This window comes from Bos mutus, chromosome 9, assembly GCF_027580195.1.
Source record: "Bos mutus isolate GX-2022 chromosome 9, NWIPB_WYAK_1.1, whole genome shotgun sequence".
Lineage (NCBI taxonomy): Eukaryota > Metazoa > Chordata > Mammalia > Artiodactyla > Bovidae > Bos > Bos mutus.
Genome location: NC_091625.1, coordinates 43414011 through 43429357, shown reverse-complemented (window position 1 = coordinate 43429357; position 15347 = coordinate 43414011). Strand labels below are relative to the sequence as shown.

General features: G+C 37.7%; 1 protein-coding gene across 2 annotated transcripts in view; it reads left to right on the top strand.

Moving 5' to 3' along the window:
• QRSL1 (glutaminyl-tRNA amidotransferase subunit QRSL1) overlaps positions 1-14662 on the top strand; it is a 33261-nt gene extending 18599 nt beyond the window's left edge. For both annotated transcript variants that reach the window (XM_005898198.3, XM_070376525.1), the window contains 6 exons: positions 3209-3384; positions 3471-3583; positions 4462-4654; positions 5056-5173; positions 10218-10423; positions 12597-14662. In XM_005898198.3, the coding sequence (XP_005898260.1) occupies positions 3209-3384; positions 3471-3583; positions 4462-4654; positions 5056-5173; positions 10218-10423; positions 12597-12814 (1024 nt within the window). In that variant the 3' untranslated portion in view covers positions 12815-14662. The remainder of the gene's footprint in view (positions 1-3208; positions 3385-3470; positions 3584-4461; positions 4655-5055; positions 5174-10217; positions 10424-12596) is intronic.
• The last annotated feature ends 685 nt before the right edge of the window (positions 14663-15347 follow it).

The following is a 15347-nucleotide window of genomic DNA, read 5'->3' as shown; positions in this document are numbered from 1 at the left end:
AATCCAAAATACACTGTGAAGTGGAAGACAAGTTGCAGAACAATGTGTATTGTATGACCTAATTTCTGTTAAACGTAACAATTACATATGTGAATATATTAGTTGCATGGAAGTATCTGGATAAATATACATAAAAAATGGTAATTCTGGGGACTGATTAAAAGAAATTTCACTTTATAGATCATATAGAGTATTTTAATTTTTATAGTGGACATTGCAGTTTTCCAATCAGAAAAACCTTTTTTCCTGATAGTTAAAAATTTTTAATTGTGGAAAATATACACAGTGGAAATATACATACAATTAAAATTTGTTATCTTAATCCTTTTAAAGTATACGATTCAGTTGTGTTAAGTACATTCACATTATCACTCAGCCAGTCTCTAGAACTTGTTTCATTTGCAAAACTTAAACTGTGTACTCCTTAAAAACCTCCCATTTGCCCTGCTCCCCATGTCCCCAGCCCTTGGCAAGTACTCTTTTACTTTATGTCTCTGTGAATTTGACCACTCTAGGTACCTCATATAGGTAAAATTGTGCAGTATGTGTGCTTTCGTGACTCGTTTCACTTAGCATAATATCAAGTGTGTCTTTCTTTTTTTTTAATAAGAAAAACACAGACTATATAGGTAACTGAGCAAAGAAATGAACAGACACTTCATAGTTGAGTAATGCAAATACAAATAAGGGTGAAAAATTGCTCAAAATGCACATTAACAAATCTTTTATCAAAATAATGAGATTTTAAGAACTGCTAGTATTCAGTGATAGTGAAAGTGAAGTTGCTCAGTCGTGTCCAGCTCTTTGTAACTCCATGGACTGTGGCCCACCAGGCTCCTCTGTCCATGGGATTCCCAGGCAAGAATACAGGAATGAGTTGCTCTTTCCTTCTTCAGGGGATCTTCCCGACCCAGGGATCAAACTGGGGTCTCCCACAGTGTGGTAGATGCTTTACTGTCTGTGCCACCAGGGAATGAAAGATAAAACAATGTGATTCACTGCAATTGGGAATATAAATTGGCATAACCTTTCTGACAAGTAATTTAACAAAATATATTTAGAACTTATAATGACAGGTAGACCCTTTGACCCATAAACTGTTAGAAGCTAGAGATACATGAGCAAAGATTTATGTTTAAAGGTGTTTATTACAAAGTGCTTTATTTGTTTATTTATTTTTGGCTGCACTGCACAGCTTGTGGGATCTTAATTCCCTGACCAGGGATTGAACTCAGACCTTCACCAGTGAAAGCACAGAGTTCTAACTGCTGGACTGCCAGGGAACTCCCTACAAAGTACTCTACTATGCAGTTATTCTACTTCACAACAATATAACAGTTTAAATAAATCAGAATACATTTCTAGTCATGATTCTAAATGGGGTAGCAGAATGGCTGTATCTGAATTCCTGGGAGGGGTGTGTTTAGTTTGTATAAGCATACTATAAAATTGCTATTAAAAGAAGATATAAGATTTGTATGTATAACCAGTGTTTTCTTAGGTGTTCTGAGGCAACAGAAACAAAAACAAAAATAAATGGAACCTAATCAAACTTAAAAGCTTTTGCACAGCAAAGGAAACCGTAAAACGAAAAGACAGCCTACAGAATGGGAGACAGTATTTGCAAACAATGTGACTGACAGGGGCTTAATCTCCAAATGTACAAACAACTTATAAAACTCAACAGCAAAAAACAACCCAATCACAAAATGGACAGAAGACCTAAATGGATATTTCTCCAAAAAAGACAGGACCAGTAGGCACATGAAAAGATACTCAACATCACTAATTACTGAGAAATGCAAATCAGAACTACAATGAGGTACCACACCACCTCACACTAGTCAAAATGGCCATCATTAAAAAGTCTACAGAAAACAAGTGCTGGAGAGGCTGTGGAGAATAGAGAACCCTCCTACACTGTTGATAGAAATGTAAGTTGGTGCAGCCACTGTGGAACATGATGGAGGTTCCTCAGAAAACTAAACACAGAATTACCGTATGACCCAGTGATCCCACCCTTAGGCATGCCTTAGTTGCTAAGTTGTGTCTGACTCTTAAAACCCCATGGACTGTAACCCGCCACGCTCCTCCATCTATGGGATTTTCCAAGCAAGAATACTGGAGTGGGTTGCCATTTGCTGCTCCAGGGGATCTTCTCAACCTAGGGATTGAACCTGGGTCTCCTGCATTGCAGATGATTCTTTACCAACTGAGCCACCAGGGAAGCCCTACTCCTAGGCATATATCCAAACAAAACTATAATTCACAACAATACATGCACCCCTGTGTTCATTCATAGCAGCACTATTCACAGTACCCAAGATATAGAAACAATCTAAATGTCCATCGACAGATGAACGGATAAAGAGGTGTGGTACGTATATACAATGGAATACTGCTTAGCTATAAAACAGAATGAAGTAATGCCATTTGCAGCAACATGGATGCAACTAGAGATGATCATACTAAGTGAAGTAAGTCAGAGAAAGACAAATACCATAATATTTATATGTGAAATCTAAAATGTGGCACAAATTGAATCTATCTATGAAACAGACTTATAGACAGAGAATAGACCTGGGAGTTTGGGATTAGTAGATGCATATAGAATAAACAAGAAGGTTTATCTATAGCACAAGGAACTATATCCTGTAACCTGGGATACACCATAATGGAAAAGGATATTTTAAAAATTGTATATAACTAAATCACTTTGGTGTGTAGCAGAAATTAACACATCGTAAATCAACTATACTTCAATTAAAAAATAAAGAACTGAAAGATTTGTATAAGATTGTATAATTCCTGTGAAAGGAATTGGGAATCAGTTAGGAATTGCCAATTGATAGAATATTGTACATATTTAAAAATTTCAGTAATCTTTATAACATAGTAAAAGTCTCATAAGCAAAAATGAGATGGAAACTTATGATTACAGAATGACCTGAACTGTGAAAGAAAAATTCATTTAAAAAAAGACTTAAAGTTCATATGCCAAAATGTTAGCAGTGTGTTTGCCTCAAAGTGGTAGAATACTTTGTTACATTTTTACACTTTTCTATATTTTAAGAATTCTCTGCTATGAGCATGTTTTATTTTTGTATAATCAGAAAACAACTTTAAAAGTATACATTTTAAAAAGATAGATTTCAGATATAATTAGAAAGATGTTATCCTGCTAAAGAGAATTCCATTTAAATTTCAGGGCTTTAGGATCAGATACGGGAGGATCAACCAGAAATCCAGCTGCCCACTGCGGGGTTGTTGGTTTAAAACCAAGCTATGGCCTAGTTTCTCGTCATGGTCTCATTCCCCTGGTGAATTCAATGGATGTGCCAGGAATCTTAACCAGATGTGTGGATGATGCAGCCACTGTGTTGGGTATTTATACGATTCCATATAGTTTCAAAGCATTATCAGTTCACTGAAAAACAATGTCTGTCACTCATAAATACTTTTACTTACAGGTGTACTAGCTGGGCATGATCCCAAAGATTCTACCACAATTCAAGATCCTGTTAAACCATTTACGCTTCCCAGTTTGACAGATGTGAGCAAACTATGTATAGGAATTCCAAAGGTAACTCTTTACAAAAGTTCTATCAAGTCCAATACAGACAACAGACTTGGGAAACAGACTGGTTGAGTTTGAATCGCTGCTCTGCCACTTTTATTAGCTATGTGACCTGAGCATGTGAAAGGAGATACGTAAAATCACTCACCTTTTTAATGTTTAATTTTGAGCTTAGCAATAAGTTTTTGTCCTGGGAGACTGTCCTTTGCATTGTAAGATGTTTAGCAACATCACTGGTCTCTACCCCTAGAGGTAGCAGCCCCACCCCTACGCTACCCCCTCTACCCCACAAGTCAAACTGTCTGCAGACGTTACCACATGTTCCCTGGTTGAGAGGAAGAGGATAAAATTGCCCCCAGTTGAGAGCACTGCTGTAGAGAAATACTGTAAAATCTTTTAAATTTTCAATTAAGATAATAGATGTGCCTATATTTAAGGATTTAGAGCGAAACAGACCTAGTTGGGAATCCTGGATCCTCTGCTTGCCTACTGTGTAACATTAGGAAAGTTACTTAACTTCTCTAGTCTCAATACTTTTCATTAATAACATGAAGGATGATAATACCTACATCATAGGACTGTTAAAAGTGTTCAGTGAGAGAACCTTTGGAAAGCATCTAGCAGAATGCCTGATACATAATGAACATTTAATAAATATAGATTCTCCAACCAGATCTCCAGTCTTTAATATTATTGTATCCAGTTCACAATATCTAGTATTGTGCTTGTCATGCCATAAATGCTCTTAAATTAGTTCAGTCTTTTTAGCTACCTACTAACAATTTAATCATTTTCTAATATATTGCCAGAGGTTCTGGGGTACACATTTTTTTAAAACCATCTATTTGGATGTTCTGATTTCTGTTTTGACTTTTTCCAATTAGGAGTATCTTACGCCAGAATTGTCAAGTGAAGTACAATCTCTTTGGTCCAAAGCTGCTAATCTCTTTGAGTCTGAGGGGGCCAAAGTAACTGAAGTCTCCCTGCCCCATACCAGCTACTCAATTGTGTGCTACCACGTATTGTGCACGTCGGAAGTGGCATCGAATATGGCCAGATTTGATGGGCTAGAATATGGTAAAGTGCCTGTGTTTTGGACTTTTAGGAAGTTTTCTCAAACATTTTCACTTGTTAGTGACAAAAAATATTATTGCCTGGGATAATGTTAATGATTTAGAGAAGTAAATTAGTGGATCCTTTTACTGTTGTCAATTTAGCATTATACTCACACTGTTCTTCATCATAACTCATAGTGAGTGAATGAATGAGGGAGTGAACAAATGAAATTTCCCTCTTCATAATTTTCTTCTCTTTCTTGATTCCTGACGGGTCAGTTAGTCCCAAGGCATGTAAAGAAGAGACTCCATTAAGGTCAATCTCCTGAAATTTTAGTATTGGCCACAAATGTGACTCTAGACCTGCTTTTCAGCCAAAACTTTACTTCCTTTTCAAGTAATGTTCATCTCTTTTGTTTTCAGGTCACAGATGTGATAGTGATGTGTCTACTGAAGCCATGTATGCTGCAACCAGGCGAGAAGGGTTCAATGATGTGGTGAGAGGGAGAATCCTCTCAGGAAACTTTTTCCTATTAAAAGAGTAAGATAATCGGTTTAGGAATTTCCCCCATTCTTGAAAACTCCAGAGAGAAGTAGTAGCATGTCTGTCAGGTCTTATAAATTTTCCTAAGGAAGCAAAATCCTTATGATTTGAATTAGAAATCATAAGTAAAGGCCTGTTTTTGGTACTTTTGGCTCCTGGTTATTCAAAAAAAAAAAAAAAATCACTGATGCTGTAGCAAGCTAATTAGGAAGCCTGAAGGGTTTTAGCCTCATTAAATGTCCCCTATTATTGCTACATTGTCCTCCTGCTGTGAGAGCCTTAAGCAGGAAATTACATTGGTTTCCCTTTAAAAGGTCAGTGAAATCAACCTAACTTTCCCTTGCATCCTGTATCTGTTTGCTCCAAGAAAGAATTCTAAATTACTATGACTTTGGTATAAGTTTTTCATCATCTTGTGAATAGGATTCATCTTCCATACCACCAAGTCTGTCTAAGAGGACATGGTAAGTGTGACAGAGCAAGAATGTACTGAACAGCTTCGTGGAGTTTTGCATATATATAATGGGCATATATGGGTATATATCTATATGGATAGAAAGTATTTTATTCATCTGTGCATCTCCTTAGGGCCAGTAGTTAGCATTCCTTTTTCCAAAAATACTATGAACAGCTACTCTGAAAAACAGTATGGAGATTCCTCGAAAAATTAAAAATAGAACTACCATATCAACCAGAAATCCCACTTCTGGGTATATATCTGAAGGAAAGAAATCACTGCCTCACAGCATTATTCGCAATAGCCAAGACATGGAAACAAACTAGTGTCCACTGGCACACAAATGGAAAAAGAAAATGTGCTGTGTGTATACCCACCCACCCACACAATGGAACGTTCATTATTATTCAAGAGTATTAATTATTATTCAAAAGAAAATCCTTCATTTGTGACAGCATGCATGGACCTTGAGGGCATTATCTTAAGCGAAATAAGTCAGAGAAAGACAAATACTGTATGATCTCACTTATATGTGGAATCTAGGGGAAAAAAACCCACCAAAGCCACAGACCCAGTGGAATGGTAGTTGCTGGGGAAAGAGAGGAGATGTTGGTCAAAGGGTACAGACTCCCGCGGATAAGGTGAGTTCTGGGGGTGTGATGTACAACCTAATTACTATAAGTAACAACACTGTACTACATACTTGAAAGCTGCTGACAGTAGATCTTAAACGTTCTTACCACATACACAAAAAACTCTTACGTGAGGTGATGAATGTGTTGACTAATCTTACTGTGGTAATCATTTTGCAATAAAAATAAATCAAATTATGTTGCAAACCTTAAAACTACAGAATTTTATACTCAATTATATCTCAAAGCTGGAAAACAAGAACTATTATTTGATTAATGGGGAAATCACAGGGCTTTGCTGTTTGCTTTCCTTCTCTTCTGAATACCCACTGTCTCATGTCTGAAAATGATGGTTCCATTTTGTCTAGTTTTCTGATTGTTTAAAGTTGTGCTTTTGAAGCATATTAAAAGTAGGAAGAAATTTAATATAAGTATTTGTTCTTTTATAAAATTCAGTATGGGGAATGCTGTTAATATGTTATTTAAGCCGTCAGCTGCTGGGTAAATTATACGTGATGCCTGCATTCATCACCCTATAGACCCTGTGGTCAAATGATAATAAAGACATCTGGTATTTCTATAGCATTCTTTCAAGATAAAAAAGATCTCTCATTTTTATCTCATTGTATTTGGTCCATGCAAGGTTGGAATTGTTATATCCATTTTTACATGTGAGGAAACTGAAGTTATCAATAAAATAGTTAATCCTTTTGCCAGTCTTCTTTAACAGCTTCAGGAGGATCTAAAGAGTATTTTTTCCCCCTTTCTTTCCATCATTGACTTATAGTCACTCCTGTGTCTGGCTAATTCCTTAATCTTTTCAGTAAAGTAAATGTCTTTTCTTTTGGGGAGGGAGAGTGTGGGGAGTAACCATATCCTTTATTACTTGTTATTACCTAAAGAAGTTTAGGGAACATCCATCATCTCATATAGATACAACATTAAAGCAATAGGAAGAAAACATTTTCTTACAATGAGAACTCTTAGGATTTACTCTTGACAGCATTCATGTATAACATATGGCAGTGCTAATTATATTTATCATGTTCTACATTACATCCCTGGTACTTACTCATAACCAGAAGTTTGTGCCTTTAGACCATCTTCATCCTACTCCCCCTTCCCCTACCTCCTACTTCTGATCAAACTACAAATATTATCACCTTTATGTATGAGTTTGTTTTTGAAGTATAATTGACCTACAACACCAGGTCAGTTCCTGGTGCACACCATCGTGATTTGACATTTCTATGCATTTCTTTTTTTGTTTTGTTTTTTTTTTAATTAATTTATTTATTTTTAAATTTTATTTTTAAACTTTACATAATTGTATTAGTTTGCCAAATATCAAAATGAATCCACCACAGGTATACATGTGTTTCCCCATCCTGAACCCTCCTCCCTCCTCCCTCCCCATACCATCCCTCTGGGTCATCCCAGTGCACTAGCCCCAAGCATCCAGTATCGTGCATCGAACCTGGACTGGCATCTCGTTTCATACATGATATTTTACATGTTTCAATGCCATTCTCCCAGATCTTCCCACCCTCTCCCTCTCCCACAGAGTCCATAAGACTGTTCTATGCATTTCAAAACAATCACCATGATAAGTCTAGATGTCATCTGTCACCATATAAAGAAATTACATAATTACTGACTATATTCCCCACACTGTATCTTTCCTCCTGAAAGTTTGTAACTCAGTCTCCTTTACCTATTTCTCTCCTTCCCTTTCACTACCCTCCCCTTCTGGCAACCACCTGTTTATCTATGACTTGGTTTCTGTTTAGTTATGTTTGTTCATTTGTTTTGTTTTTGTTTGTGGATTCTATAGATAAGTGAAATCATACAGTATTTTCTCTCACTTAACTTCACTTGGCATAATAGCCTCTAGATCTATCCATGTTGTCCCACAGAACAAAATCTCATTCTTCTTTATGGCAGATATTCTATTGTGTATATATACTCCATCTTTATCCATTCATCTGTCAGTGGACATTTAAGTGCTTTCCATATCTGGACTATTGTAAACAATGCTGCAGTGAACATCAGATCAGATCAGATCAGTCGCTCAGCTGTGTCCGACTCTTTGCGACCCCATGAATCACAGCACGCCAGGCCTCCCTGTCCATCACCAACTCTCGGAGTTCACTGAGACGTCCATCGAGTCAGTGATGCCACCCAGCCATCTCATCCTCTGTCGTCCTCTTCTCCTCCTGCCCCCAATCCCTCCCAGCATCAGGGTCTTTTCCAATGAGTCAACTCTTCTCATGAGGTGGCCAAAGTACTGGAGTTTCAGCTTTAGCATCATTCCTTCCAAAGAAATCCCAGGGCTGATCTCCTTCAGAATGGACTGGTTGGATCTCCTTGCAGTCCAAGGGACTCTCAAGAGTCTTCTCCAACACCACAGTTCAAAAGCATCGATTCTTCGGCACTCAGCCTTCTTCACAGTCCAACTCTCACATCCATACATGACCACAGGAAAAACCATAGCCTTGACTAGACGAACCTTTGTTGGCAAAGTAGTGTCTCTGCTTTTGAATATGCTATCTAGGTTGGTCATAACTTTCCTTCCAAGGCGTAAGTGTCTTTTAATTTCATGGCTGCAGTCACCATCTGCAGTGATTTTGGAGGCCCCAAAAATAAAGTCTGACACTGTTTCCACTGTTTCCCATGAAGTGATGGGACCGGATGCCATGATCTTCGTTTTCTGAATGTTGAGCTTTAAGCCAACTTTTTCACTCTCCACTTTCACTTTCATCAAGAGGCTTTTGAGTTCCTCTTCACTTTCTGCCATAAGGGTGGTGTCATCTGCATATCTGAGCTTATTGATATTTCTCCCAACAGTCTTGATTCCAGCTTGTGTTTCTTCCAGTCCAGTGTTTCTCATGATGTAATCTGCAGTGAACATAGGTGTGCGTATATCTTTTCAAATGTGTTTGTTTTCTTTGAATAAATACCCAGGAGTGGAACTGTTGCATTGTGTGGTCGTTCTGTTTTTAATTCTTTGAGGAATCTCCATACTGTTTTCTATAGAGGCTGCACCACTTTATATTCCCACCAGCTGTGCATGAAGGTTCCCCTTTCTCTACATCCTTGACAATACTTGTTATTTGTCTTTGATAATAGCCATTCTGAAATGCGTGAGGTGATATTTCATGGTGGTTTTGAATTGCATTTCTCTGATGATTAGTGATAGTGAGCATCTTTTCATGTGCTTGCTGGCCATCCATATATCTTCTTTGGAAAAATGTCTGTTCTGGTCTTCTGCCTGTTTTTTGATTGGTTGTTTGTTTTTCTGATGTTGAGTTGTGTGAGTTCTTTGTATATTTTTGTATATTAACACCTTATCAGGTATATCATTTGCAAATGTCTTCTCCTATTCAATAGGCAGCCTAAAGCATCTTTCCAGGAGTTTCACATTTCCATTCCTGGGCTGCTTCTGTCTGTAAAATACAAAATTGCAAACACTGCATTCTTTCCTCAGTTACTGTTTCCAGAGCCTGTTTTCTAGTGTTAGAATTCTTGAAAACTTCAGAACTCTTATAATAATTATAACTATAGATGAAACAGGACATTATAATAGAAAGAGAATTGGAATGCACCTCCAGAGATCTAAGTTCTGGTCCTTCCTCTGCCACCGCTAATCTCTGCAGCCTTTGGAAAGTCATTTAGTTGCTATGCCCTTGATTTTCCTCACCTGAAAATGAATGTTCTGGTTTAATGATGTCCCTGGAAGTGTTAATAATTTGTGATTATATGTGCAGAATTGTATCTACTTTTAGAATAACAGCATGGTTGAACAAAATTGATTTTTATGTGTTGGGAATCTTAGTGGTACCCGCTCCTACAGGCCAAGAGTCCAGTGATTCTTTAGCAAGTCTTACGCATGAGACTTCATTTAAAGAAATAATAAAAAGCCCTTAAAATGTCAACTTTTTTTTTTCCACAGAAATTATGAGAATTATTTTGTCAAAGCACAGAAAGTGAGACGGCTCATTGCTAATGATTTTGTTAATGTTTTTAACTCTGGAGTGGACGTGCTGCTAACTCCCACGACCTTGAGTGAGGCAGTGCCGTACACAGAGTTCATCAAGGAAGACAACAGGACGCGCAGTGCCCAAGACGACATCTTTACACAGGCCGTGAATATGGCAGGTGAGGGTCTCTTAAGAACAGTCTGGTTTTCTCCAGATTTTTAGGTAGACAGTCCTGGTCCTCAACTTAGGTTCTAGCTAGATTATTCCCTAAACATAATAGCTTGTCCTTCTGGGATACTTAGGAGTGTGTGAGTATGTTCATGTGGGTGTGTGTGCATGTGTGCATTTATAGGCATACACATGCTTGCATTCACCACACACACACAGTAATTTTCAGACCTACAGAAAGATTTTAAAAAGTCATAAAATGAATACCCTTTATGTCCTTTGCCTGGGTTCATCCTTGTTCACATTTTGCCTCATTTGCTTTTTCCTTCCTCTCTCCCTTTACCCCCAGACAGACAGACACACATACAAAGCTTTTACTTAATTAATTTGAAAGTGTAAACATCATTTTACTTTACCCCTAAATACTTTTAGCATGAATCATCTGGAATAAAGACATCCATCATCATACCTAAGAAGGCTAACACAAATACAATAATATTCCAAATACAGTTCATATTTAAGTTTTCTCAATTGTACCAAAAATGCCTTTTATAAAAGGGTGTTTTTCCTGCATATATTTGTTTATGATATCTCTTACTAAAGTCTAGAACTATCCCCCAGGTCTCTATGTTCTTTTATTAAGAACCACATCAGATTGTTATGATTTTTGTTTCAATCATCAAACATAATGTAGAAAACTCAAGAGCAGAGGGAAAAGTCCGTTGTATTTATCTATATACTTTTGTTTACTGTGTTCATTTCTCCCTGATCGATCAAGATTCTTTGTTTTATCATATCCTTTCTGTTTGGAGAAGAGTTTGCCATTCTTTTAGGGTACATCTGCTAGCAACCAGTTCTCTTAGCTTTCTTCTGAGAATGTCTCGATTTTCCTCTCATTTTTATAGTTTATTTTTGCTGGATATATGATTTTGGTTTAACAGTTCTTTTCTTTAGCATTTACAAAATGTCCTGCTAATTTCTTCTAGCCTTCATAGTTACTGATAAGAAATCTTCTACCTTTAAAATTTTTTAAGTGACATTGTCTTTTTTGAGGAATCCTGTCCATAATCTGAATTTGTCAGATTGCTTCCTTATGATTGGGTTGACTTAAACATTTTTGGCACAAATACTGTATGCACTTCATGTCAAGAAACAGTTGATATCAGTTCGTACCACTGTGGAAACTAAGGAAGTAACTAGCAGATGTTTTCCTTGTGAAGGCACATCTTCCTTTTGTCAGTTGTAAGCAATCAGTGATACGATATGTTGGGACTGTGTTTCCCAATAAACCTGAACCCACTTTTAGCATCTATTGATGACCCTTGCCTGAATTAAGTATTACTTAGAGAATTACAGAGTGCTGACTTTTCTATCATTCCTTCTCCGTGTCTTAGCTAGCAGTCTTCTCTATAGAACAGCTTTCCTTTTTTTAAAAAATTCAATGTATTATAAGTAATTCTCATTATTTTTGATGCTCAAATTTAACTAACAGGAACCTCTCCAAGTTGTATGTAACCCTTGTAACCCTTAAACTAGCCCCCATTAATTTTCAAAAACTTTCTTGTTTTATGGCATAACAAAATACCCCAAAACTGAAATTAAAACTACCCTGAGCTACTATTTCTCACCTAATAAATTGACAAAAAATTAAGCAACTCAGCAACACATTGTATAGGTGAGGCTGTAGGAAAACTCTCATTTTGCTGATAGAAGTTCAAAAGGTACAACTTTTTTGGAGGGGAATTTGGCAATTTCTAATTAATATATACATTTATCTTTTGATGAAGCAATGCCTCTTCATCTGAGAAACATTCAAGAATACTGAAAAAATACACAAGGTAATTCACTGGAACATGGCGTGAAATTGCTAAATACTAAAAACAATCAAAACCCCCCAACCATAGAAGAATGGTTGAATAAATTATGGTAAAACCACATGGTGGAATACTATGCAACTATAAAAAAGAAATGAACCTCATATCTGAACAGATATACAGTGATTTCCTAGATATATTAAATGAACAAAGGAAGATACAAAAATATACATGTCATAATTTTTGTGATTTTTTTTTTTTTAACCCTTATCCTGTCTTGTACCTATTGGCACTGGAAAGTGGAAGAGGTGTCTGCGTCTTAGGGTGGAGAATTGGTCAACATTTAATGGGTCTCTTTCCTTTCCTCAGGACTGCCAGCAGTGAGTGTCCCTATGGCCCTCTCAAGCCAAGGGTTGCCAATAGGACTACAGTTCATTGGACGTGCATTTTGTGACCAGCAGCTTCTTACAGTTGCCAAATGGTTTGAAAAACAAGTCCAGTTTCCTGTTATTCAACTTCAAGAACTAATGGATGATTGCTCATCAGTCTTTGAAAATGAAAAGTTGGCTTCTGTTTCTCTAAAATAGTGATAACTATATTGTGCACATTATAATGACTTTTAAAGGTTTGTATATTCTAGAGAAGTCAGGTGTTCTTGAAATTTGGTTCATTGTCGACATTGTCATTCCTTGGAGTCATTTTTTTAAATTCTTGTGATGTAGTTAATTATAAATAATCTGTCAGCATTTATTCAGCATCCACTCAGTATGAACCAAAGTACAAGAGACCTGGGTTCAATCCCTAGGTCGGAAAGATCCCCTGGAGGAGGCCATGGCCACCCACTCCAGTATTCTTGCCTGGAGAACTCCATGGACAGAGGAGCCTGCGGGCTACAGCCCACAGGGTTGCAAAGAGGCAGACACACTCACTCAAGTAGAAACCAAGTACAGGATTTCTGTTATGATACGAGATACATGTTGCTAAAAAATGATGCCTTCTAAATGTTCATTAAAAAGAACATCACTTACAGTGCAAGTAAGCTTAGGAGTAAACCTGTCAAGACGTGTATGTCTTTGCAACGAAAGCACGAACATGAACAGTAAGTCGTACTTCCAGAGAGAGCCTAGACAGCCCAGCTGACAGGCATTTCAACACGTGGTAGAGGCCACTGCAAAAGAGGTTAAAAATGCACAAAAACAATAAAATGGGAACATCCACCTCTAGGTCTGAGCAGAGCAGGTGCAAGAGAAGCTCTAACACAGGAGGAAGTGCAGCTTGCTGGCCCAGACAGGGGTGTGCCTCTCCCTGGGGAGAGCCCAGGTGGGCACACTCCTCTAAGAGTAGACCTGCAATGAGAACTTTTCTTCTTTCCTGGTGAAAGTTAAAATGTTACTTCTACTATTCCAGAGCCCCATGCCAAGGAGCTCAGAATAACTCCTAGTTACACCGACTTCATTCTCCTAGTTACCAGTCACAAACTAGCTCAGTGGTGTCAGACATTTGCTGTGACCTAACAGACTGAACTGAACTCGGAAATTGGTAGCTACTGGAGCATGGCTTTAGTGAGAAAGTTTCAATACACAAGTAAGATCCAGTATGAAAAACTTGTAGATAACTTGGTGGGGCTGCATGGGCCTATGCAGAGAAGAGGCCCATGGGCCTCCTTCCTTACCCCAGATTCTCTACTCATGGTTTTCTTACCCACCCTTCTGACTTTCCTTACAAGTGCTCTCCCTTTAGGCACCTTTAGCGCAAAGAAATAAGAATGGGAATATGTATTCAGAATTTGGAGGAAAAAAAAAAAAGATCTAATGAAAAGCATTTCTTTACCCACTACAACGGGCTTCCTTGGTAGCTCAGATGGTAAAGAATCTGCCTGCAATGCAGGAGACCTAGGTTTGGTCCCCTATAAGGTTTCATCATTGGATTTGTCTCTGCCAGAACACAATTGTCATCTCATGTTTATCATGAGTTCTAATTTGATGTTTATTGTTGATAAGTTTAAGTAGGGAGCTGAGTGATTATTTAATAGATTCACTTTGGTAAGGAAAAAAATCTTTCCTAAATATAAAAGACATGAAGTAAAAACATAAGAGGCACAACCTTCTCAGAACTACTGGAAAACAGTGTGATGGGAGTTTAAACTGCCTGGTACTTTTCATTAATAGTTTTCTCTCTCCCTGGGATGCTTCCACTCGCAAATGCTCAATCTGATAAACTACTTAAAAGTTTTCTGTGCCAAGTGCACTAGTATTCTGAAAGATTTTGACTGTGAATCCCTGAAAGGAAGAAATTCAAGACAAGAATTGCTTTATTTTATAACAAGAGAAAACCCTTAGTTGGGGGAGAGAGTATGATGCAAATGGCAAGCAAATAAATCTTTACCCCCAGTCTTTTTATGTGTGTATAATTTGGAATAAAAGATTTTCAAAGAATATGTAGTTTCTCTTATTCCTATGTCTCTACTTGAGTTGCACTAATGACTTGAAATAAGGAAGTAAAACACTTACATCGTTTTCACATAATAACACCCAACTAGCGTGAAATGATACCTAATCTGTTCTTTCTTTTCCATCTTTACCCTAAATCTGGTAGATCTCATTTTGCCAAATCACTGTCTGAGAATTTAAAATGGAAATGGTTTCTGTGTCTCAGCTAATTAAACCCTGAAACTATGAGCAACAGGGCTGTCAGAGCAGAGCACGTCAGAAAGGGGAAGATGACTTCAAGTGTGAGATGAGTGCCTTGATAAGACAGAGCAAAAGACAGACTCAACAGCAGAAGAGTTGCTAGAGTGAGAAAATGTGATGCATTTGCGGAACTTGGTACCTGACAGCACACAGAGCCGAGTCCAAGCCAAATCCTGTTGGCCCCCACCTATCGTTATCAAGAAAATCACTTGAAACTAGAGGCAGAATTTGATTGGCTGTATGACACCAGGCTGTCAGGAACACAGGACTGTGGACCACCTAGAGAAGATAGGTACAAAAGAGGAGCTTGTGACAGGGAACGGGGATTCCTATGAGGAAAACCCTGGCACCTTCCACCGACTGCGACCCCAGAGACTGCAGCCTGCCAGGCACCTTCTATAGTGGACAAGAAACATCTTTAGAATTTTAG